This window comes from Durio zibethinus, chromosome 4 (genome assembly GCF_047325235.1).
Source record: "Durio zibethinus cultivar Kanyao isolate XHJ-2024 chromosome 4, ASM4732523v1, whole genome shotgun sequence".
NCBI classification, from domain to species: domain Eukaryota; kingdom Viridiplantae; phylum Streptophyta; class Magnoliopsida; order Malvales; family Malvaceae; genus Durio; species Durio zibethinus.
Window position 1 is genome coordinate 11,989,413 of NC_143165.1, and position 26,414 is coordinate 12,015,826.

The following is a 26,414-nucleotide window of genomic DNA, read 5'->3' on the forward strand; positions in this document are numbered from 1 at the left end:
ATATATGATAAAATAAAAAAAATGGACTAAATGCTATACCATCGATATGTTTCAGTTACACTAAAATATAATATACCTAAGAATATTTTTCATACCAAATGGTTGTTTTCATTGGTTTTAGTTGATTTTGATTAATTTTGATAGATTAATTTGTTTCAACTTATACATAAATGTAAAACATGTTTTTATAATTTTTAATTTATTTTTTTGTTGTTTAACTATTTTTTAATCAAATAAAAATAAAAGTAATTGTAAAATAACCTTTAAAAGTTGAGTTTTTTTTTATTTTTTTATTGTAACTTTTTTTTTATACTTGATTTTTTGAAACTAAAGTTTATAGATATTTCAATCTTTTTTAAGAAAGTAATTATACTCATTTTCTAAAGTTTAACAATCGTAAAATTAAGGTTTATTTTTTCCTCTTTGTTTTTATTTTAATATTTGTTTAAAGAATACTTATGTAAATATCATATAATTAGATTAAATATTTAAAAATATCATGAAATATTTATGATATTATTTTTATATTTATTAACTTATTTACTTAACTTTTAAAGATATTAAATATTTATTTTATATATTATTAGTAGTATTATTATAATGTACAAATTCATATATATTTACAAATATATTTATACTAAATCGAAAAATCCAAAATAATATACCAAAACCATTGATATCAATACATACCATATATATATATATATATAAACCGAAATATTATCCAATACGGAATTAATAACTTTGCTCCTAGGGCCGTCATTAGTGACGAGCGGACCCATTTCTGCAAAAAATACTTGTTGCTCTTTTGGCAAAATATGAGGTTAGCCACAAGGTTGCTATGGCTACCACCTAAGGACAAGTGGCCAAGTAAAGATTTCAAATAGGAAAATCAAGAGGATTTTAGAAAAAACGATGAATCCTCAAGGAAAGATTGGTTCAAAAGGTTAGATGATGCAATCAGGTTCTAAGAACTGCTTTCAAAACTCCTATAGGAATGTTACGGTACCAGTTGCTATTTTAAAAAAATTGTCGTCTGCCAGTCGAGCTGGAACATATAGCTTTTTTGGCCATAAAAAAACAGAACTTCAATGTAAATGCAGCAGGTAAGAAGAGATTATTACAACTCAATGAGCTTGATGAATTCAGATTACAAGCTTATGAAAGTTCCAGGCTTTAAACGGATAAGACAAAGAAATGGCATGACAAGAAAATTTTCGAAATGAGCTTCGAGCCAGGACAGCAAGTGTTGCTTTTTAAATCCCACTTGAAGCTATTTTTAGGTTAGCTGAAATGTAGATGGTCTGGTCCTTATGTGGTCACTCAAGTATTTCACCATAGTGTCATTGAGATCATGGATGAAAATGTTAAAGAGCCCTTTAAGGTGAACAGTCAAAGGATGAAGCACTACTTTGGAGGAGCTGTGGATCAGCTGAAATCTGTCATTCAGCTCTTTGATCCAGTTCAAGTTTGAACTTTAAAGCTTCTCACCCACACGTCCTTTTTCATTTTCTTTTAGGCAAAAATGAATGCTCCAGAATCTTTCTTTCAATAATAGATTAGACTGTTACATACATTGTTGTGTATATAATCAATCAACCAAAACTATTTATACAACAGATTCTTTTGTAAATATCAGAAGACAATATCCAAGATGTAAACTGAGAATCATATGACTCAAAAGAACCTATATTTCTATGAATTTCTGTGTGACTATCTGTATTTGTCTATCTGCATTTCAGCAGTATCAAAATTGATGAAGCGATTAAAATGGTGAAGATAAATATCTAGCCATCCTCGGTAGCGATTCAGTTGTCGGTTCGAAAAATCAATGGTCAGTTATGATGCTATCCCTGTGGCTTCCTTTGGTATCAAAAACAGAAGCATGATTGGAATGAGAGTGCAGAAGAGTTGAATAGTGATGCCTAAAAGAAGGTTGTCAAAAGATCCTGAAGAGATGTTCAAGATTGATGCCAATCCAGCACCTGCAAATGATCCTACGGTGGACCCAAAGTTGTTTATTGACATGAAGAGAGCAAATAGAGTTCCCTCGATTCCTGGTGGGCATAGCTGTCCAGACAAGATCAAGAATGGCATGAACCTGCATTCACATGGAATAAGTGGAAGAGCATGAAGTAAGATTCACACGGATAGGTTGGACCAACAAGCATATAGAATCCAAAACAAAGAAAAAGGCATGTGCCTTTCGCACCTGACTAAGAATTTCATGTGTAACATTCTCATATTAATGATGAATTATCAAAAGAAAATGTTTAACATACTTGAGTTGGTTAATGGCATCAGAGAGTGCAGATCCACAAAGCACCAAGTTCTTGTCTGATACTCCAAAGGCAACATTGGTTTGAGACACCAAAACAATATCAAAGAGATTCAAGAAAGCCAAACCAATATGAGCCAACCTGCATTATGTTTGCAGAATAGGAGATACAAATTGATCACATTATTCTGAAGAATGAAAAATATTTGCCAAATGAGTTTTAAGCTGAACTACCAAGTACTTACATGAGAATTCTGCGCAACTTCATTTTCTTCAAGTACTGATTATAAGTAAATGTCCCTATCATGAGGCCTAACCATCCAACAACTCGTGCAGTCCCCAAAAAAGATGCTTCCAACTTCAAGAACTCTGTCTGGTAGTAGAACATGACAGTCGAAAGGTTTAGAACAGTGACGTGTGCTAAGAAAAACCAAGCCATTGATCTTGAGTTCCCAGAGGCAAATTAAATCAAAAGAAAACATGATCAGAAGGGAAAAAATATTTGTAAAATAGAAATTTGCCACAATATCAAACAGCAGTGTCAACTAGGATAACACCTAAGAACGAGTACTGATTATTCACTGCTGGATAGGCATAGGCATATTTAAATGCTGTTTTAAATCTGCATCTATAGACAAAGAGCTGAAACCACCACATAAGTGGACCAACATTAGTGCAGACTATTCTAGACCATAAGCCATTTGAGTAATCATCTCAAATGGTTGCCTTGGAAATGCAAAGCACTTCATAACCTTAAGCTGACACTACTTTTAACTCTCAGTACCAGAAAGTAAGTTACTATCTACCTCAAAATGATTGGCTGTTTAAAAGCACAGCACAAACTGTAAGTGGCATCTTTCAGAGACAGGAACCACTGTAATGCCAGGGACTTGCCCTTCCCAGGACTCTGCGTCTCTACTTTTCTGGGCATAAATTGTGTCTTTTTGCTTTTCTTTTTGCTCTTCTTTCTTTTTCTGGCACCAAAGTTGGATTTCTTTTCCAAAGAACTGTCTTCGTCCAAATTGTTAGTCTTCCCGTTCAAAAGATGGGAATCACTCAAATTAGAGAATTCAGACAAAAGTTCACCACCGATAGGATTCTCTTGAACCAAACCACAAGAAAATAACTGTACGGCTGGAAGTGCAGAGAAAAGAAGAAAAATAATATCTATCTCTAGGTTGGCTAATGCATATCCTCCTAGCAAACTCCCACATACTCCACCAAAAGCCATTGCTAACCATGATATTGACTGAAGGTCTCCAGCAAATAAGGCCCTGATCAAAATTTGTTTCAAATTTATTGGTTATTTGTTCTTCAAAATACATAAAAATTCATGCAAATAAGTGGTTGTGGAAAACATAGAAGAGTTTATCACACAGTAATGGGAAGTAAACTTGATAGATGAACATACTTCTCACATCTTACAGCCTCAGCGATCATTGCATCAATCACAACATCTGCCATTGCGGATCCCAGGTTTTGTACCGTTAATAGGATTATGAGGTGCCACATGGAACTCCTTGAGGTTTCATTTACGCCCAGAATAAGCCATGGCACAAGAGACATCACAGTGGCAATCACCAAGTACGGAATCCTTTTTTTCCCTTTAATGGGAATGCAGTCAGACAAAATCCTGCATGTGGAAACAGAGTATGGCTCCATCAAACAACCAAGAGATAGTATAACGCTAAAAGGGTAGTTTTTTTGTCAGCATATATTCGTCAGCTAGATAGTTTTCATCATGTTCTATTAAGGCTTTGTATGGATTACGTAAAAAATAACATCCTTGTATGACATCTACAAGAACCATCACTCCCTCTCATGTGCCATAAGATATTTTGCCAGAAGAGACTCTTTCTCTATGCCTATGTTATCATGCAAAAGATTGGCTTATCAGCAATTTATATATTATCCACATTGATTTGGAATCTCAACATGTCTTTTTCTCAATAAGTAAATCTACCACAATTATGTCTTTTTCTCAACCAGGCACAAGAATGATGCATACCCATATATAGGCTTTATGCTCCACGGGAAAAATGCTATTGAAAACACAAATTGGGAAGCTGAGGGTGACAACTTAAGCCTATCCTTCATCTGGTAGGAAACTGCTGTCCATACAAATGATCTGAAACCCTGTACTTACACATCAAGAAGTTACTTTAGATCCAAAAGCACGATAATAAAAGGGGCAAAACGGAACATTAATAGGAATTGCAAGAACATGGAGTTTGGAATTAGTTGGAAACTCGCAACAAAACAATGAGCTTGCTTCCCTATAAAAGCTTCTGCAGTAGATATTCTTGAGGACCTTGAATCACACAAATTCATATTAACAAAGTCTTAGGGAAATCAAAGTGCCTGTTTTTATAGTACCAAGGAGCCTTGGAATAAGAAGAATGGAGTTACAGGTACTAGGAATTGAACCCTGAATGCCACCTTTTAAGAATCACGGCATGAACCAAGTGAGCTAAACTTTGGATCCTAAGGGCCTAAGGGGTTGTTTCTACTTAACTAAAAACCATTTAAACTTATAGACCAAATTTTGAATATGAAACTCATAGAAAAGACAAAGCTTCCCAATAATATAGTTTGACACTTGACAAAGATCTCATTCATCAAAATTTAACATTAATCAAACATCAACATCAACAAATTTTTTGCTTTCAAATACCCAAAAGAGCCATTTTTAATAAAAAAAATTGAAAAAAATGCAAATGCAAAATCAAGTTGTCATTTATAGCATCCAAATCCAATATTCTGTAATCAACAACTTCTTTAAGAAAAAACCAAGTTTGGAATGAAACCCAACAAGAAATCAATAAAAACCAGAATACCCAGAAGCCCAAAGGAATGAAATTTCACATCTTTAGGCATCCCATGAATCAAACTAAGAAAAAAAGAAAGAAAGAGAAAGAATTGGGGAACCTGGGTGAAGTAAATTAGACAAACAAGCCACAAAAACGCCAATCCAAATGCCGTTTTGAGCTGCTTTATCCATTCTATCATCTTTCAAAAATAAATCAAAAATTTTTAAAAGAAAAAACTTTGAATTTCTCTCCCTCTTTTCTTCTGTTTCTGTGGATCACCAACGTTCTTTGATTTTTTTTTTTTTATTCTGTCTTTGCTAACGGTTTATTTGCAGTTAATGGTGATATGACTTTTATATTTATGGTTCGTTGGAGTCTACTACGTAGTTGTCGGGGATATTTTTGTCAGTTAGGGAATAAAGTAGTGAACACGTTTCCGGTCCTACCAAGTCCCGCCACGTAAGCAACTGGTCCCGACAAAGTTGCCATCAGTATTTATCAAGGTCACAGGCATGTTACGCGTTTAGTCTTTGACTGTCGTAGTGAAATGTATCTTCGCAACTCAACCTTTTTCTTTTTCTTCCTGGACAAAAATAAAGTGGTTTATTTAATTAATAAATTATAAAATATCATTTATAATTATTTATGAAATTTAATAAGTGAACAAAAAAATTTAAATTTTTTCATAAATTATTTATCAAATATTTTATTTATTAATATAGATAAATTAATTAAATTTTTTTATTATATTTATTATTTATTTATTTATTTAATAAATTTTAAAATATTATTCATAATTATTTATTAAATATTATATATAAATATAAACAAATAAAAATAAAATATATTCATCGAATTTGATAATAATTAAATTTAATAATTTAAAATATATAATAATATGAAAATAAAATATAAAAATAATATGATTTAAAATTTTAATAATAAATATATAAATTTAATAAAATTAAAAAATATATTTTATATTTTTATATTAATATAAATTATAATACCTAATCTTTTATATAAAATATTATATAAATAAATAAATTTAAATATTTTATTACTGTCGTAACGGTTTTGTGTCCGTCCGATGAATTTGAAAACTAATAAAAAACCAACGGAGTCGTCACCAATCTTTTTTGACTAGGTGCGATTGGCCACCTACTAAAACATATCATTTTAATAAAATTTTAAAATTAATTAAAATTTATTAAAAAGATAATTTTACAGTCTGTGAAACAGTCTAGGTTCGGGAGTCGGTTACGCGTGGGAAAAGATTAGCACCCCTACAACGCCCATTAAAAACGGTACCAATTAACAACATGTTATATTTTGATTATGATGAAAATAGTCTAATTTTCAGTGTTCGAAAAATAATTTCCTTGATTTTTTATTTATATAAAAAAATTATTCTCGAGAAAAATAAATCGAAACCTTTTTATTGAAATAATTCTTAAAATGTTCCAGTACGTTGGTAACATTAACAGAACTCTTTCTCACCTAGAGATTTCTTAAAGCATCTCTATTCGGAATACTTTTAGAATCTCATCTTTGGGAGATCTAAATTTACTTTTCGTAAAAAATTATATCATGTATGCAATGCAAATAATAACATGTTGATGCACACATTTTATTATTTTTCAAAAATTTTATTAATTGTTTTATTAATATTCTTATTGAAATTTTGAAGAAAAAAGAATTTAATTATATTGAAGATTTTCTATAAATATTTCAATATGTTGGTAATATTTTATAAAAAATCTTCTAAGCAAAAAATCTTCATCAAAAAGATGAATTGATATGTGGATATAATTCTGGTAAGTTCAAACCGAACGAAATCAATTATATTATATTTGAAAAAGAATTATTAGCCATAAAAAATGGTGTACAACGATTCCACATCTATTTAGCCCCGGAATTCTTTGTTATCCGAACAGATAACCAAGCAGTCAAAAACTTTCTCCAAAATAGAAAGCTTTCTGATAATCCCAGGCGAATTAGGTGATACAATTTTCTTTGTTCTTATCATTTTCAGGTAGAGTTCATCAACGAAGACAAAAATCTCCTTGCAGACTACCTAAGTAGACCTCATGGATCGAGAAAAACATCCAATCCATGATACTGGTAGATGGAGAACTGTAAAGAAGAAATCAAGTAAAAAATCTTCTTCTTCTTCCTCTTCTACTCCTTCTTCTCCGAAACCTCAGATCTCTACAAATCCTAACCAAGGATTTAACTTTTACAATAATCCTAACCAAGGATTATATCTCTACCAACAACCTCTTTATCGACCTCCTTTCATGAGAATTCAACCAGAATACTCACAGTTTGCTCAAGATCCAAATGACTAGACTCCTATGAGTTATTCTCAAATTGTTTTTTCTACAGAACAACTGTTAGCAAGAACAAATTTCACATTCTCTAACACAGAGATAAAAGATTTTTACAATCCTGGACTTAAACCACAAGTCTACAGTTTGCTAAATAAAGTTTGGAAATCCCATCTCTCAGAAAACAAAACTAGCTTTCGAAAAGGGATAACCAACTTAGCTGAGTTCTTAGTCAAACAGGCTAAAGAATTTCAAAATTTTAAAGAAATAGCTTTCCAAAGTCTTATATCAACAAATCTGTTAAAACAGCAAGATATTGATTTCTTTGCTTTGGAAGAAAATCAGTATAGCCTTCAAGAGATAAACAATTTTTTGAATCTCTGTGAATATTTTGAAAAAGATAATTTTAATTCTTCTAAGCTAAACAAGCTAAAAAGAATCCTTCTCTTTGAAAAAGCTGCGGTGTTCTTAACTCCAGAACTATTCCAGCAAATTAATTTTTCTATTTTACAGTCAACAGAAACACTGTTGGTTGAAAAGTTTTCAGAGTATTATACTTCTACTTATATATATATAATACATCTTTTGGTGAGTATATACCTAAATTAAAGTTTCGACTTGACCACGAAAGTTTTGATATAAAAAGTATTGAACTTGGTTTAGTTGGACAAATAACTGTACAAAATTATTCTTTTCACCTTTTAAAAGATTTTCCAGCTTTTACAAAGCAACGCTTTTTTGAATGTATCAAATGGTCAAAACACATTTTTTACGTTCACTTTACTATATACAGTTTTTTGGGTAACTTTCAACGAGAAAGATTTTACCAACCCTATCAAATATGGGAATTTGATACCGTATCTGGTGGATACTTTCTACAACCCTATGATATACTTGATCCACCCACAGATCATATCGAATTTTCTGATGATTTAACCAAAATCATCTCTAAATATACCAAACCCAACTCCTATCATTTCCAAACCGAAACTGACCTTATGGATAAAGCAAAATTCTTTTTCCATTTAGCCACCAAATAAGACTATCCCAAAATAGCCTGTTGGACCGATGGTAGACGTATTTTTGTTAAAAGATTTCTTGAACCACATGAAGATCTTGATATCAAAAATGCCCCAGAAGCAATAGAGCTTTTGGATAAACTATCTAAAATGGAAGATCTGGATCATCCAACCGATCTCATATATCAGTATCAAGAAGGATGGCAAATGTAGAACAAATCACATTCAGGATCTCCACACTTACCCCAGTCTCTTAATGCACTGGATGAAGAATTTCATAACTTAACCAATGCTATGGAAGGATAAACTGTGCAAATTCTAATCAAGGATAAGCCAGGACAGATAGCCGACATAAAAAGATAAATTCATTCGGCGTCAAAGACTAGCAAACAGAAAACACTGTAGCAGTCAACTGTAGCAGTCACTGTAGCAGAAGATAAAACGTCACTGTAGTAGTCACTGTAGCAGAAAAAGACAGAGACCTACTACGGAAGTCACTGTAGCAAGTCACTGTAGCGGTACTATAGAGAAAAATTCTACTGTACACTATAGCGGGTAACTGTACAGATTACTGTTCATAGGATAAAATATTTCTATTTAAGGAAGTTCATTGTAAAGTTTTAGAAAAACTTCGACACTCTCTCTCTCTTACACTTTCTCTCTCTATCATCTCCTTTCATTTTCTAATCCATATATAGATATAGCTTTTGTAAATCTTTTATACAATAGATCTTTTTCGTACCCCCTTTGTAAATGATATCAGAGCTTAGTCTTGTATAAAAGTTTGCTAAAGCTTGTATTGCTGGTTCAACAATAAAAATCTACTTGTTATTCATCTTGTAAGATTTTTTTTACTCTTACTTGCATCTTCTGCATAAGCTCTTTGTTTCAAAGCTCATACGTGCATATCTGAGTGGATAGCTGACTTTTATGGCCTGAATTGTCTTTTGTTGCTAGCGTTTCAAAACAGCACAACGGTTTTATATCGTTTAAGGCAATAGGTATATTTTTTGCCTTTAGGTTAACAATGGTTTCTTTACCATCGATACCTACTATTATTATAGGATGCTTCATAGGTTGCCATTTGGTTGACGACAAAGCATTAGGTCGACAGCTAGAGATTGTTGCTCCTGTGTCAATCAAGATATTCAAACTATAGGGTTTATAGTTTTGAAAATAAAAATAACCTTCAACATAAGTATAATATCTTACTTTGTTAGCAAAAGATATTATTTCTTTAGAAATACGAAAATTATTTATAGAATGAAACATTTTAATATCTTCATTTCTAGGTTTTCTAGAAGAAGAAGTATGTGAATTAATCATAAAATTAACAGAATGATAATGAGTTTGATTATCAACTGTACCTTGCTGAGATGGATTATCTCCTGTAAAAATTAGAATTTGAGCAGTATCAGTAGTACCTATTTGGCGCATACTATTTGCTCGTCTGAGGGTTTCTATACTGTTGGTACCTTGAAATCCTGAAAAAAAACTTTGATATGGAGTACAAAAAGATTGGTTACTAGTTATACTCTCGATATCATCATCTGGTTGATGTTCAAAAACATTTACTGGGGGTAAAACCAGGTTTGGATTAAAACTGGTTGTTTCATTTGGATTTTTGAAGTAAAGATTTTTTTCGGATGAGAAAAATTCTAAACTTGAAACTTTCTGTTTTTCAAAAGTAGTAGTAAGATCTTCGAGACACCATCTTTTTGGGATTGATAAGTCTACGAGATTTACTAATCGAGGTTTAATTTATGAATCAAAAGAGTTTGGTTCAAAATTTTCAATAATATTAGAATCTACCGGTTTGATAGAAGTATTAGTAGTATTTGTAAATTCATAAACCGCTGACCAGTTGATTGAAAGATCATGCGATGTTGATTCGAAATCAGAATTGAGTATTTTGATTCGAAGACATAAACATTTTTCAATGTTTTCATCAAAAATAGAAATAAAATAGTTTGGTTTAACTTTAAATAAAACTACTCCTGCTGCTAAATTGGATTGGATTCCTCCAATTACAGCATTAGCAGGGTTTTGAAAACGGTGATCCATTAAAATAGCTATTATGGGAATATCCTTTGTGGATAAAAATAGTGGTTTAATGGTGATCAAAATCATTCCAATATGGATGTATTTGACCTTTGGGTATTTAGAAAAAAAATTGTTTACTTTCTTTTTAGTAAAGAGAGAAATTTCTATTGAGCATTGTTTAGTGTCAGTAGCGACAGTATCACCAGATAATTTTTCTATATGGCGTTTAGACCAAGGTTGGAACTTTTTAAACCAACTTGTTTTGTAGATCTCATCAGATTTGATGAGTTGTAATTTTTTAATTTTATCATCAGAAATAAAATGAGTTTTTCTCATGATATTTTTTAGTTTAACCATACCTTCTTCTTTGGTAGTTGTTGTACCTGTAGAAGAGGAAACTGAAATATTATCTGTGTTAGATTCAGTATTCAGCATAAAAATGAAATGAGATTCATTGTCAGAAGAACGATAATCAGTTTCAGAAAGAACTTCATAATAAATTTCTTCATCAGATAAGTCTTCAGCAAAACAAATTTGAAAAAAACTTTCTTCAAGTTTTTTAATCATTTTCTTCCCACTTTTTCCTTTGTTAGGACAAGCGTTTGCATAGTGACCTTCTTGATCACAAAGAAAACATTTACAAGTTGTTTTAGAAGAGGGTTTTTTCTTCCTTTTAACAACAAATTTACCTTTTTTAGGTTTAAAGGTTGTAGGTTTCCATTTTTTCCAAAAATATTTTTGTTTTTTCTTAAAACGAGATTTCTTTGAAAAAGATTGTTTATTACAACCAAATTCAAATTCATTTTCCAAAATCTTTGTACATTGTTTATACAAAAGTTTGGATTTTACCTGTTTTGTAGCTTTTTGCTTTAAACAGTATTCTGTTACCTGATTCTGAATGTAGTAGATTCTACATCCAAGAGTATCAAAGAGTTCAATATTGGGATTAGCAGCCTGAACAGTTTTGAGTTTTAACTCAAGGTAAACAGGGTAGTTTTGAGAACATAATTCATCCCATGGTGAGGAAAGTTTAAGAAAATATTGTTGTAACCAAAATTTGGAATGATTTTCATCCAATTTTTTATATTCAGAAAGATATTTTTAAAAAAAATCATCTAAAAACTTTATATCGCATAATTTTAATTTTGATAAAATAAATTGAGCTTCTTGAGTAGGATCCAGGGATTCTGTACTACCACAAAACTCATTTTTCAAGATTTGGGTTAAATCTTTCAAAAGTTGAGGGATATTACCGACAGCTAACAAAGAGGATTTCTGCTGTTCTCTGAGGGTTGTTTTCTCTCATTTCTTGAGAAATTGTAGGACATCACCTTGCCATGTGCCACAGAAATAGTTGAGGAATCTTTCTCGTCCCCATGTATCTTTGTAATTTGTGACTACAATAGACATAGATTGTGCCCAATCATCTATGGTTTTTTCATAGTTTTGAAGAGGGATTTTGGTTAAGTCTAAATATGTACCTCCTTGAGAAACCGTTCGTTTGTTTAACGAATCGATTATAGGAATTTCTTACTAAACCTAACTTTTTTGGCCAGAATCAGAAGTTTGTTTAATCTCATCTTTAATCTCATCCTTGTTTAGGTGAGCGTATTTTTTCTTAAGATGAGAAAGATGTTGATCCATTAAATCAGGATTTATTAATTCTGGAAATTGCCTTATATCATCAATATCTGGGTTAGATATTGCTTCGACCTTTCTCTTCCCACACACCTCTGGTTGAGGGGTTGGAATTTCAGATGGTTCTGGATCTGTTTGATCATCAGAACTTTCATCTTCATCAGATGTGTTTTCATCGGATGAAGGTGGTTCAACCTTGACTACTGGGTTAGTAGCAAGAATTTCAAAATTATCTTCTACAATATCACTAGCCTCTTCACTACTAATACTGGTTGTATCATAGTTGAGCATATAATGATATTTGTATTTAACAAAAAGGTCTTTATGTTCTTTATAAAGAGTCTCTATAGCATTAAGGTAATCAATCCGTTGTTGTGGATCATTACAATGCTCCATTTTTACTTTAAAATTTTCAATAATATATTTATAAGAGTCGAAATCAAGTTGTTCTTGTTTCGCCTTTGCAGAGGTAGAAGATGAGGGTTTGTCATCGTTCATCATAATATTGCCATAGTAAAGTGGTCCAAAATCAGTAGATGTTTTAGGAGGAACATGTTTTTGGTCCATCTTTTTTACAAGCATATCTACTTTATCTTCTATATTATCAATTTTTACAAAAAGTTTATGAAAGAAAAAAAAAGTTAAATCTATTAAACCATTTACAGTTCTACTTATGCTAATATTACTAGATTCATACTTAGGATCTATATGCAAGTCATGATTATAAGACTTATCTTGACAAATACAATTCATCTTTTTGATGAAGATTTTTTGCTTTTAAGACACATCCCTAATGTTCATCACTGGCATCTGTCTCTAAAATCCATATGTCACCTTGTTTAGGTAAATAGACCTTAGGTATAGTGGTTAAATCTGATTTGATCTGTTTGACAATATCAGAATCGTTAGGTGTCCAGACAAAATCATTATCTTTTCGCAATTTACACAAAAGATAACTTTCCTTTTTGGAAAGGTTTTTAAAAAATTGCCTGCCATAATTAAGTATACCTAACAGCTGCTGTAGCTGTTTGACATTTTCCAGTGCTTCTGGAAAGTCTCTGATCTTGGAGATAATGTGATCCTGCAGAGTTAGTCCATTTGCAGAAAGATTAAGACCAAGAAATTCAATTTCAATTTTTTCAAGTTCGACCTTTTTGGGACTTAAAATAATACCGTGTAAAATAAATTCTTGAGCAATGAGATTCAGGTGTTTCCTGTGCTCATCTAAGGTATTAAAAAATATCAAAATAACATCAATATATACATAGCAAAATTGTTTATGTTTGCTGAAAATACTGTCCATCCAACGCTGAAATATTTGAGGTGCGTTGCATAGACCGAAAGGCATAACAGTCCATTGGTAATGGCCTGCTGGTGCACTAAAAGCAGTAAGGGGTTTAGAGGTTTCGTTTAGCATGATTTGCCAAAAACCTGACTTACAATCAAATTTAGAAAAGTATTTAGCATTTTTTGCTAAATTAATTAAAACATCTTTACGAGGGATAAAATAGCCATCAAAAACAAGATTTTGGTTTAATTTCTTGTAATTAATAACCATACAAGGTTTACCTCGTTTAATCTCAAAATGGTTTCTTACCAAAAATGCTGGACTGGAGTGTGGACTGGTAGTTGGTTCTATCAGACCTTTGTCGAGCAATTCTGAAATTTGAACTTCAAATTCATCTATATCCTGTTTGGTATAGATCATTGGTTTTACTCGGACGATCTCTTTTGGAGATTGAAGAGTAAGCTCACAGTATCTTGGACTGCGTTTTCAGAGCTTCAATGGGTCTTCACTGAAGTTTTCTCTTAAAACATCTCTACTCGGAATACTTTTAGAATCTCATCATTAGATTAAATTTCTTTTCTTCTCATTTTTATTACATATATTTTTAATATATTAATCAATTTTTATTTATTATTATAAAAAATGAAATTTTTATTTGAAGAAAAATAAAAATTTTATTATATTGAAGATTTTCTATAAATATTCCAATACACTGATAATATTTTGCAAAAAATCTTCTCACCTAAAGATTTCATAGGCATCACTACTCGGAGTACCTTTGAATCTCATCGTCGGATAAAAATTTTATTTTCCTACATTTTTATTAGTTTATTATTATTATTAAATTTATTTTTATATTATTGTTTTTAAAGTTTATTTTAAAAATTAACATAATTACATAAAAAAATTAACCACAATTTCATCATTTAATCTAACAAATATAATTATTTTAATATGCATAAATATTAATAAAATAATATATAAAAAATAAGAAAAATTCGAAAAAAAAAATTTTTTTTCCTGAACCGAGCCGGTCAACGGTCCGATCAACGAGCGATTCAGTCCGACGGTTCGGCTCTGTCTGGCAATGGTTCAAGCGCGGTCTGATTCGGTCTGAGTGGTCTGTTCCGGTTCATATGGACCGGTCGGGGGCTGATGGAGAAGCAGGTCGTCGGGTCGGGTGCGCGGATCCCGGATCGGGTCGCGGGTTGACGTGCGGATCCTCTTTGATCTAAATGACGTCGTTTTGGGCGTTTATTGAAACAACGTCGTTTTGGCTATTGACAGTTTATATAAAAGTTAAAAAAAAAAATTTCATTCATTTCTTCCCTTTCTCAGCAAAAAAAAAACCTCTTTTCTTTTTTTTGTTTCTCTCTTCCCAGCAGACCTGAGGCCGGTGGCCGTGAGTCGCGACGACCGCTGTAGTCTTTGCCGGCAACGAGCTCCGGTCGCCGTCGACGGTGTAAAAAATTTCTAAAATTCTCTCATAAACTCCTTTCGACCCCCTGAATACATATCGGATGTCCTTTTCACCAAACAGAGTCTCAAAATTCGTAGATCTACTGATGAAGTTTCGGTGAAACTATAAATTTTAGTGTTCTCTCTCTTTTTTTTTTTTAAACTAACTCTTTTTTTCCTTCTTCGTGCAGAAAGCTCGGCGCTGGGTTCCTCCCTACGGGGAGGACTGTATATATTTTTTTTGTATTTTTTTTTTGGCAGTGACTGTTTCCTTCTCCCTCCTTTTTTTTAGCTTCGCTAGAAGCTCTATTTATAGAGCTCCAGCCATGTGCGTTTGGGGGGAAGGGCATGGGGCTCGATCACGAGATGTAGACAAAGCCCCATGCCTCTTTTATTAGTCTTTGACCAGATTTGATGTTTGTCAACAGGATGATTAATTAGAGGGGTGGAGGGTAGGGTCTGGTGATCACGGGTGGTGGCAGTGTAGGGTCTATTGGGTCTGGAGGCACGGGCGGTGGCAGTGGTGCCGGGGATGGCACCACTGCCATCCTTGATTTTTTTGTTCTGTTCTATTTTTTTTTTTTTTTGTATTTCATATTTTTTTTGTAGTTTGTATATTTTTATTGTATTTCATATTTATACTTATATTACGTACTTTGTATTTTTTTCTGGACAAATTGATGTCCACAATTACAATATAAATATAACAATTATGAAATTTAATAATAATTTACCTAAATAAAATCGGAAGCAAAATTTTAGTTCGAAATTACAGTAATACGTTTTAAATTTTAACACTCACAAAACAATTTTCATTTTACCCAGGCCCAGCACACTATGCCAAAAAATCTACTGATTGTAATTTAATTATATCTGGAGGACCAATCAGGCAATTTCCATTTATCATCTCCTTGTATTTGAGCATTCCAGCCAAAACCCTCATCTGTTAATTCCCAACCAAATCATTACCAGTTGCCCTTAATAGACACCAAACTCTTTTTTTGTCTCAAATTTTTTCACTGATTATTTTCATTTTCGTTTGGAATACGGTGATTATGGAGAAAAGACCTTTTCTTTTTTAATGGCGATTTTTTTGTTATTTTCTCGGGTTTTTTTTTAAATTTTGTTTTTAATATACCCCTAGGAAGAATTAATCTAAAAAAAAATTTAAAAGTAGTGGACAGATTTAATTTATTTCCATTGACGAATACCCATTTCAGAGGGATGATTTTTTTTCCTATTTTTGGTAAATTCAAAGTTTTTTTTTTTTTTGCATCTCAATGATGTTGGATATTATTCATGTTAAAAGTAGCCTGATTAAATTGATGATAATTTCATTTCTGAGAGATGCCCATGCTTTCCATTTCTTTGATTTCATTGTTTTTTCTTGAATAATCTCCCTCTTGTTGGTTTTGTTTTTATGAACTCTTTGGTTCATTAATAAAGTTTTCATTTTTTGATTAAAAATGTCATTTTTTTTATGCTCATCAGTTTTACATCCCTATGATGAATTTCTATTTAATTTCAAAAGTTGATAGGCCTGACTTGAACTGATGAATAGATAATTTTGAGGGATTTTTTTTTAATTTCACTTCATTTTTAATTGTGATATTTGTAGATTATTTGTGTTTTCTTACTCTGTGCTTCAAAATGATCATTTTTTTTTTTTATTGGAATTTGAATTTGCATCCCTGTGAAGAACAATTTTCAAAAATTAAAAGTAGTGGACTGATACTGATTGATGAGTAATGAATCTGAGGGATGCATGCTCATAATTTACTAGAAAAAAGAAGGTTTTGGTATTCAATTTCTATTCATTTGATTGTTTGCTTGAAGCTTGAGGTTCACTTTCTTTTACCTCTTGAAATTGTTTGATATTGAGCTTTTCTAAGTGATTCATCTTTTTGTAGACCTGGAAAGTTATTTAGATTAAGTACTTGCTTCTCAGCGTGTGTTTTAATAGTTATCCTACTATTTTGCATCCCTATGATTATGGATATGGATGTTAAAAGTAGTGTCTGATTGATCGAAGATTAGCTGATGATAAATCTGCCCTGAGGGATGCACAATTTTGCTTCTTGAGTTGTTATTGTCCTTCCTTGAGTACTTCTCTGTCAACATTACTTGGAGGCTTATGTAATTTATCATGCCAATTCATGCCTAGCTGGTTCTGCCATATCACTTATTTTAGGTTTTTAGCTTTGCTGATTACCTTGTTAGCATTGAGGATTGGAATTATTGTGCTGATGATGTCTGTTGGCTGATATATGTTAAGGTCTAATGAGCCTATTTTCGATTATCTTTGATATTGTGCTACCAATTCATGCCTAGCTGATTTTGCCATAGCAGTTTCTTTTTAAGGTTTTTAGCTTTGCTGATTACCTTGTTAGCATTGAGAATTGGAATTATTGTGGTGTCGCGGGCTCTTGACTGATGTATGTTAAGGTCTAATGAGCTTGATTTTGGTTTTGTTTAATCTACATGTTTTCTTAACAGGCTGTAGAATTGAAGAGACTTGTTCATTTGGGAAACAGAGACATGTAAATTTGCTTAAGCAAGTGTACCGATTACTGAATAATTGAAGAGAAAGGTTGGTGGCAGGGAAATCGGAATTAGCAAAAGATTAAGAAAGCATATTACGACTCACAGCTGCTGCCTGAAAATGGTAGGAGGAAGTTTTTCAGTTGTATGAGATTGGATGTATGATTCTAGAACTGTAGAAAGTGTAAAGAAGGCTCAAGAAACGGGAAAAAATGTAGTGACTGAAATAAGAATATTGGTTACTATGATTTTTGTTCCATTTTCTTTGAATGTTCAGGCTCCGAAGCGCCTGAAGCTGTAAATTTCTTTGTAATGGTGGAATTCTATTTGTGAAAGATTGGAAATGCAAAAATTTGTTCGAAAATGCCTCTTTTATTTAATGAGTTCATGTATACCGTTTCAAGGGGATAAAGCGAGGAGTCAAAGTCAAATTTGGAATTTAGTTAAGTTGATTTATGCAATCATCTTAGTAGCATCTAGCATGTTTGAGGTGAAAATCTTATGAATGCGTGCAGTTGTGCATACGGATGGATGCGGGAGAACATTTACAGCTGCATTATCAAGTTGAAGCAAATTATAAACCTGGTTAGATCACCAAATATCCATCAAGGGCATGAACAAAACATGGTACATGAAGTCATTGCCGAATTATAACAAACTTGTCATCTGAACATTGTTTTCGAGCTGTCCCAACTGTTTTTCTTTCTTTCTAAAATGGTTTTAACAAAATAAATTCACCAAAAAAGCGGCATCATGATCATGAAAATTTTCAAACTATGCATCTGCTCAAGTAATTACAGCTATTGTTTTGACTGAGATGAGTATTAACTAACCATCTTAGTTAGCCTGAAAGCATGATTTTCCATATCTAGTAGCAACTACTTCCTCCATTAAGTTCACTTCTAACTGATGATCAGATATTGCCAAGAAATCACTAAACAAAGTTAACATTCCTTGCTGCTTTTATCTCAGCAACCAGTCTTTCTAGCCTGCTAATTTGTGCTTCGAGACGTAGCCTTGATATCTCATTTAGACAACTATTGCCATAACCCTCAATGCCGTTGATACTTGCAGCTGTATCATCTGGACTAACATTGTTTCCCACTGTTTTATCAGCTGGCCTCGCAGCATTACTTTCAAATGCATCTTTGAATGGTATCTCCCTTTGATCCTTCACCTGTAGCGTCAGCTGGCATAACCTTTTCTGCTCCAAGTGCTGTTATCAGCTCCATGCATCTTGGCAGTTTGGTATCCGCAATTGAAGTGGAAAAAATTTGACATTCACCTGATGAGTTCTCTCCAGCATCTCTGCAGTCTACATTGTCAAGCTTGTGATTGGATTTAAACATTTCTGCTATTGTCAGTTGATCTTCATCATAAGAATTCAAAGAAAGATTTTGATGGTGACTTGCTGACTTCTCATAATTTCTACCCACTTTATTCACCATACTTTTATGATTGCAAGAAGATGTTTCAATTGTCTCAGTCACTTTATCTTCAACAAAATCTCTGACTTCCAGTGTGTTGTGGTCAGGAGAAATACCAGGAGGAACTAGGAGAGTCACTTCATCTTCATCAACAGAACCATTGGCTTCCACCTTATTGTAATTGAGAGGAAAACCAGGAGAAACTAGGAGAGTTACTTCATCTTCATCAACAGAACCCTTGGCTTCCACCATTTTACATTTGGGAGGAAAACCAGGAGGGACAGGGGGAGTCACTTCATCTTCATTAATTGAACTTTTGGCTTCTAATACATCGCAGTTGGGGGTAAAACCAGGGGGAACTGGAGCAGTCACCTTATGTTTATTAACAGAACCTTTTGCTTGCAGCATATTGCCTTAGGAAGGAATACCAGGAGGAAATGGAGAATCATTAAGTTCCTTCTGAATTATAAAATTACGCAATAGTTCGTTTAAAGACTTGGAAAGAGAGCTAGCTGAAGCAGTCTCATTCATACCTTCATTGTTTACTTCTGAACCAAGTGCTAGACCTTTAGAGCTCTTTGGAGAAAATTCATGAGGCATTGATGCATCGTTTCCTTTCTTGTTTCTTTCCAAGCTTCAAGCTGCAAAACCTGCATTACAAACTTCCTTATTCCATTTTGGATATTGTGCCAACTTTTTAAATCTTTTCAGTGGAGAACCAAGATTAGAAGTGGCATTATTACCTTTCTCTTTTAGTTTTAAAACCTGAGAAGATCTCCTCAAACTCTTGAAATAGAAACCGGGTCGAGTTGAAGCAACAGTACCTTCCTTTGCTCTTTTTGATCTCTTTGGGTTTATGCTGGATCCAGAAAATCCCATTCCTTCTCTCATCCTTTTAAATTGCTTTGGCATTACCTTAAAAGCAATGCAAGTATCATGATCATCTTCCTTTGGTCGTTTTAAGCTCCTAGGAATCATCTTAAAACTTGTTTCTTGCAGGCTCAACACTGATTTCTTCCACCACTCGAAGTACCGAGTGGTAACATCTGCCTCAAAAACACCAGCCGGAATATACAACTTCCCACCACCAAGAGACTTACTGTAATGGGACCATACAATCTCAGGAGTATCATTTGATCGGGAAACACAACCAGGAATATCTTGATCCATTCCAAATTGCATTGCTAATCGATGTGGTAAGTACTGCTCTATACAGTTAAGTCCAACTAGGTCTGAAGCCCTCATGCATCGAGCAAATGACAGTAATTCATCATTTAAACTTGAATCAACTGATATCCTCATTGCATCGTCTCCATAAAACTTAAAACCATCACAGTTTGTTATATTTTTACATATGGACGCCAATCAAACCTTTCCTTGGTTGAGTCTAGAACTGATCTCACATCTTGCACTTTGCACTTTAGGCCATGCCACAAAGCCAACCTTGGCATACCATTTTCAATCGAATTAGGCTTCGGCTGCAAGTCCAAAAATCTCTCCCAGATCCAAACCTGCACTAATGCAAGTGGTGACCAAAGGCTAATAATTGCTAGTTCAACATTTTCATCATCACAATTGGACCCTAACTGTGTTGAAGCAACAATATTTTGTTTCAACCGACTCAAATCTCTATAAATTTTAGCAAGAACAGCAGGTGCAAGTGCAATTCTAGTCCCCCTAGCAAGGTGTATAGCAATGGGTAAAACACTTTTAACAACAACATCAGAAGAAGATGGTAAAACAAACCTTGATAACCACAATGCAAGAAAGCCTCATGTTCGATTTCGCTGTCACTGTGCATGAATCTCTTCATCCATAGATTGCTTAGGACCTTTTTAGACATACCCAAATAGATATCTTTCCTTGCATTGTTAAGTTTCTCCCATGTCTCCTCCATTTCCTCTGTTTCAACAGGGGTGAAAACAGGGGACCCCAAAACAGAATAACCCCCCAGGATCATGATATCTTCTAATGTAATCGTTGCTTCACCCTAAGAAAAAATAAAACTTTTGGTTTCATGGCACCATTTTTCAGCAATAACAAATACCAAATCATTGTTTCTTTCTATCTCATTCGTAGAATTCATGATAGCTTCGAAAATACCAGCTTTTTTCCATGTAGACTAATGCAAAGAAGCCATCTTGGCAACCCAAGTTTTCCAATACTTTTGTGGATATCTCCAGCCACAGAATTTGACTTCCAACTCAAAAGTGGTTGGCAAGCAAAAAAGACAATTTTTTCGGATGTTAGCAACTGGCGTTTCATCAATGAAGCCTAAGCCTACGGAAGGTGTGATGAAATGGGCCATTCTTAGTTTAAGGTTCTTACCAGCTGGTGAAACCATAAGCTTTGTTCTTTCTTCAACAATGGAGTTTGAGGAATCCTCCATAACCGAGAAAGAATGATTTTTCGGGCAAAATGGTTTCTTTGGTTTCACAAGAGAGAAGGAGTTGAAGGGTTAAGCCATGACATGACTTTTGAAGAGAAAGCAGGGTTCTTCTGATAGTCTAGCCGTTTTGCATAGTGGACTAATGACCATCCAGTTTCCATTTCATGTACAATTAAAGTGCCTTAAAGGTATTCTTTGGTTAAAAGTGAACCAATCACAACCTAAACCTAGGAAAATTTTAAAAAAATAAAAAAAAAAGATTAGAAAAAACAAAACTGCTGTTGGGTGGCATATTGGCATCTAGTAATCCAATGAAGCTGTTTTGTATATTGTCATTTCTCAGGTTTAGTACATTAATGGCAACTTTATTGCATAATTATATGGTGTGTAAAAAGGTTATTTTTCTTGTCCTTTTTTTATTAGGGAAAGGAGCTAAAATTTTGTCCTTTCAGTTACTCTTTTATTCACAAGCAACATCCAATATCTGTGTTTTTGGCTAGTAGTGGGCTAATTTCATGGATGAAAGAGGATTGGTTTTGTTTTTATTGCAATTTTTTAACGTCTGGATTGTTCATATCCTTGTAACATTTTCTAACTCTTCTGTTTTCCATTTTTCTTGTGTTTCAAAAATATCAAAAGAACGCTCTCCTTCCATTTTTCAACTATGTAGAGATGAAATATTGGTATCTCCCAAAGATGGGAAAACCATTGTGGGAACTGCCAGGTTCCTGAAACCATGTGCCCAAAAAGTGTCACAAGCTGTAACAGTTCCTAACACTCCTTTGTTGTTTGAAATCTTCTCTCAGAACCTTAAACAGTGGCCTGAAATGTTGGCATAAAAGTCTGGCATGTGGAAGCTGACAGGCATATGTGATGCCATCATGAGTTCCAGATATGAAATCATGTGTAACAAGGATTTACTACTTGGGTTGATTGAGTTTGGTTGTCCTGAAACTACCACATTTATTTTTCCATGGGGAGAAGCAACTGTCACTCTTGAAGATGTACTCTTGGATGGTTTTCAACACTTGGAGACTCAGTTCGAAGGCCTTTAGAAGGGAAGTTCATGAAGATTGAGGACGAGATGAACAAGAAACGTTTGATCATGTCAAGAAACAAGTCAAAAAAGGGTAGTCATGGTTGTTGGATAAAGCATTTTATGGAAGAAGAAAGGGCATATGAACATGTAGCATTCTTGTCACTCTGGCTATCAAGTTATGTTTTCCCTTCTCTGCCCGAGAAAAATTGTTCCTAAGCAAGTTTTTCCAGTTGCCATTCATTTGTCTTCAAAGACAATAATAGCACTTGCCCCAGCAGTTCTTGCAAGCATTTACAAAAACCTGACATTGTTGAAATATCAAGCTATGTCTTCTCGTGAGGAAATGACTGCTTCAGGTCCATTGCAACTTCTGCAATTATGGGCCTTTGAACGATTTCCTTCTCTTGGTCCAATTATTCCCAATACCCTTAAGCCCGGAGAGCCTACAGCTGCTCGATTCAATCGACTGAATGCCAAAATCAGCCTGCAACTTGTTAGATCAGTACTTGGATTGCCAGATAATTTTAGGTGGCGTCCATATATTTCTGATCTGAAAAATTGGGGCCATCCATTATATTATAAAGAGACTAAATTTTTAACTTTGACTATGATAACCCAGATGAGGACCTAAAGTCTTTTGCTAGATGCTTGCATGCTTCTGTGTTAGTTTGAATAGATTGTAAAGAAGAGTATTTGCCACACAGGGTGGCGATGCAGTTCGGATATGATCAAGATCTTCCTGCTGCCTTTTCTGTTTCTAGCATCTCGTGGGAAAATGCTAGATTTGCTGTTCTGCCAAGGTCTTTTCAGCCGTGTGTATCAGTCAGGGACTCAGGTATTTCAATCGGTGGGCTAGATCTATGTCTGCTCGAAAAGCAGCTTTGAGGGACATCAAAAGAATTTAGAATAGAAATGTTTCAACAAAAGCTGAAACTGAAGGATGCTGTTCCTCATTATCAAAGGAATATGCAGCCAAAACTAAAACTCATAAGATTCAGGATTGTACTGATGAGCTTGACTATCCATTGTGCTCACTGCTTCAGGCAACAATTTCAAGCTAGAAGATCATAAAACCACATATATCACCACCAATTCAAGTCCAAAGGACCAAAGTTAGTTCCAAAGATTCAGCAGCAATGTGTAGTTTGAACAGTACTAATGCATTTACTCAAGTTTCTGCTGATAACAACAGCGTTGACAGCCACGCCTTAGCTGCTCCTGACTCCAAGGTGAAGAGACCGCCATATAAAGCGTATAGTTACAGTGATACAGATAATATCCTTCTTTCACAACGCATGAAGCATCTTTTGGCACCCCAAAAAGAAGAGCTGGCTTTCATAAAGCTTCACCATGCTGCCAATTCCGAACCACTGATTCCCCAACTTCAAGACTTCCCAATGGAAATGCCAGAAGCAAAGCAACTACTCTACCTTTTGATGGCAGTGCTCGAATCCAAATAAACGCTGGTGGTTCTGACCAAAAACTTGAAGGGGCGAAGGCTTTTGGTCATGGCAATGGTGCATTGGATGTATCTGAGCATGGCGCAAGAGTTGAACAGAAGAAAAGATTTGAAGGATCAGTTAAAGGTATTGGTGAAGAAAGCAAGACAATAATGGCTGAAGGGTTTCCCAAGAACTCTGAAAATGCTACCATCAAAGCTACTACTTCAGGTTCAATTCAGAAACTTGGACTAGAATTAGAAGGAAGGGTAAGCAGATGGGAGAAACTGGCAGGAATAAGCCCAAATGAAGAACTAGGAAAACCAGTAACAGAAGAAACTATAGTAGTTTTCTGATTTTTATCTCTTCGTTTCATTTTTATCCCTTTAGTTACTGAAGTGGAATTAGAACTTCATTGTTTAGAACTAATACAGTCATTTTGCAGTGTTTTCTTGCTTTATTATGCTTGAACCTGGCTAATGTAATGAATTTTTCTATTACATGAGACTGATTATTGAGGTGTTAAATTTTTTAAGGTCCTATTGCATTTGCGTTCATGACATTGACATAGCTCTTGGCCTGTTATGTTAAAATGTGTATGCTTATTGAATCCTGGGTTTAGTGGTTAATCAATTATCTTTTGAAGGTATTATATCTGTTGGCTGGATCAATATCTTAGTCATTATCAAGTTAGTTTAATATTTGACTAATATTAAGCAAATCATCCGATCTTGTTAGCACAAACTCATAATAAAAAATAAAGTTCAAACACAAATAATTCATTGTGATCTTTTCACTTTCATTTCACTTATTCTCTTACTTTTTTCCTCTGCTCTTTTGATCTTTTTTTTTTATTATTATTTTTTATATTTTATTGATTAAAGCGTTGAAATTTACTTCAAAATCCTACCTCCAATTTCTCTTATAAATTACTTCAATTTTTAAATTAACCATCAAATCAACTTCCCAACAAACCATTGACACTATCAACAAAGGGTTATGATCAACTTATAAAATTATTAGTAAAAATGGTAACTGAAACATTCAATTTGTACATTCATAACATTATCAAAATGGGCTAGATGCCCAATGGGCCTAACATCTAGACTTCAAAGGCATAAGCCCAAATATTTAAACACGAAATAAATTTAATAATTTAAAATATAATTTGATATGAAAATGATATGATTAAAAGAAATAAAAATAATATAATTTAAATTTTTAAAAAAATTATAAATAGATTTAATAAAATTAAAAAATTATGTTTTATATTTTTTATTAACAAATTATAATAAATCATTTTTATATAAAATATAGTATAAATATAATATTTTATACAATACAATAATACAAATTATTATAAAGATTACCCTAAAGCTTGAAGCAGTTGCTTGAACCTTCCACGCTGCACCATTTTTTCCAGAAATAAAGCTCACAATGATAGAAACAAAAAGTCAACTATCTAAAAACATGCATGATCATTGAAGCTCAGCGTAATCTGAACCAAAAGTGACATAAAGAGAAAATGACTAGATAAAAAAAATAATTTCAATTAAGAATATTTTTTCTTCATTCTTAATTGATTATAAATTTAAAGTTACAAAAAATTAATAATAATATATAAATAATTTTTTATTTAAATTTAATTTAATTCAAATTCAAAATTATTTGAATTTTTCTAATTTAAAATAATTTAACTCAAAATAATCCAATTCAAATGTGATTCATCCATTTATTATTTTCAATTGTATCTATTTTAATTTTATTATTTATATATAATTAGATATGACGATTCATATATTTATATAATATAAAATATTACAATTTATATATTTATATAATATTTTATAAAAAAAATTACATTTCATAATTCGATACAAAAATATAAAATATAATTTTTTTATTTTGTTAAATTTATATATAATTATTGTTACACATATCATCTTTTTATTTTATTTTTATATTATATTCATATTATATTACTGTATCATATTTTAAATTATTATATTTATATACAATTTATCAAATCTTAAAAAATATAATGTATTTACATAAATTATAATATAATAATTTTTATATTTTTTCCTGTTAAAAAAATAAATATACACAAAGTTGTCCGCTCGGTCCAAGTTACGTTCAGACAGCAGTGATACTGTTTGATTTTCTTAGCAGAAAATCCTATCTTTCTTTAGTATTTTGTCGTTTTTTCGGGTTTATCCCAATTATTTTACCAAAAAAGAAGCGATCCTATCAAACAAAAACTAGCTAAAAAAGGAAGTTCTGAAGTCTGAACTTATGAGGACTGCATATTGCCTTTTTACCTTTTGAATCTCCATTTTCTGTTTGAACCAAACAAATCAGTACTCAATAAAAGCTGTAGGTTAACAAAAATGGAACTATGCCAGTTTTTCCCATAAAGCTTTCCCAACCAATTGGCAAAGACTTGTTTTTAATCAGAGTTTCAAGTTTCAAAAGATCCAAAGTTTGTGACTTTGAGTTGCAGCAAAAATGAAAGATTTTTGAAACTTTCCAACAGCAACAATGGAGAAGCAATCAGACACCATTGTTGAAGAGAGGGAAGAGTTCATGGTTTCACCAACTGGTGGATACCCTACAAGAAGAAAAGCCCACTTTCTCAATCCAACTGCCACCTCAAATATTGGAAAAGTTTCTGAGCTTCCTATGGATTGTTTCTCCCCCAAGCCCCTTACTTGT

At 33.0% G+C, this 26,414-nt stretch overlaps 2 protein-coding genes, 4 non-coding genes and 2 pseudogenes across 7 annotated transcripts; 5 read left to right on the top strand and 3 right to left on the bottom strand.

The window, feature by feature from the left end:
* Nucleotides 1-1,530: 1,530 nt before the first annotated feature.
* Nucleotides 1,531-5,407, bottom strand: LOC111288332 (putative folate-biopterin transporter 4). Its single transcript, XM_022879175.2, has 7 exons — nt 5,207-5,407; nt 4,287-4,414; nt 3,690-3,911; nt 3,085-3,552; nt 2,524-2,721; nt 2,283-2,420; nt 1,531-2,101 (listed from the first exon to the last, which is right to left on the bottom strand). The coding sequence occupies exons 1-7, from the start codon at nt 5,285-5,287 to the stop codon at nt 1,840-1,842; spliced, it is 1,497 nt and encodes a 498-aa protein (XP_022734910.2). The 5' UTR covers nt 5,288-5,407; the 3' UTR covers nt 1,531-1,839.
* A 10,592-nt stretch (nt 5,408-15,999) lies between these two features.
* Nucleotides 16,000-16,091, top strand: LOC149519168 (small nucleolar RNA R21). Its single transcript, XR_016341954.1, has one exon. It is a non-coding gene; the product is annotated as a small nucleolar RNA R21 (small nucleolar RNA).
* A 46-nt stretch (nt 16,092-16,137) lies between these two features.
* LOC149519169 (small nucleolar RNA R21) lies at nt 16,138-16,214 on the top strand. Its single transcript, XR_016341953.1, has one exon. It is a non-coding gene; the product is annotated as a small nucleolar RNA R21 (small nucleolar RNA).
* Nucleotides 16,215-16,550: 336 nt separating this feature from the next.
* On the top strand, nt 16,551-16,628 carry LOC149519170 (small nucleolar RNA R21). Its single transcript, XR_016341952.1, has one exon. It is a non-coding gene; the product is annotated as a small nucleolar RNA R21 (small nucleolar RNA).
* Nucleotides 16,629-16,843: 215 nt separating this feature from the next.
* LOC149519171 (small nucleolar RNA R21) lies at nt 16,844-16,928 on the top strand. Its single transcript, XR_016341955.1, has one exon. It is a non-coding gene; the product is annotated as a small nucleolar RNA R21 (small nucleolar RNA).
* A 431-nt stretch (nt 16,929-17,359) lies between these two features.
* LOC149519173 (uncharacterized) lies at nt 17,360-19,484 on the bottom strand. The gene is made up of 2 exons (XM_089759638.1): nt 19,366-19,484; nt 17,360-19,245 (listed from the first exon to the last, which is right to left on the bottom strand). Exons 1-2 carry the CDS (start codon nt 19,430-19,432, stop codon nt 18,542-18,544), a joined length of 771 nt encoding a protein of 256 aa, XP_089615764.1. The 5' UTR covers nt 19,433-19,484; the 3' UTR covers nt 17,360-18,541.
* On the bottom strand, nt 17,360-21,221 carry LOC149519172 (serine/threonine-protein phosphatase 7 long form homolog; annotated as a pseudogene). Its single transcript, XR_016341566.1, has one exon. The product of XR_016341566.1 is annotated as a serine/threonine-protein phosphatase 7 long form homolog (transcript).
* A 658-nt stretch (nt 21,222-21,879) lies between these two features.
* On the top strand, nt 21,880-24,273 carry LOC111287991 (serine/threonine-protein phosphatase 7 long form homolog; annotated as a pseudogene).
* Nucleotides 24,274-26,414: the final 2,141 nt, after the last annotated feature.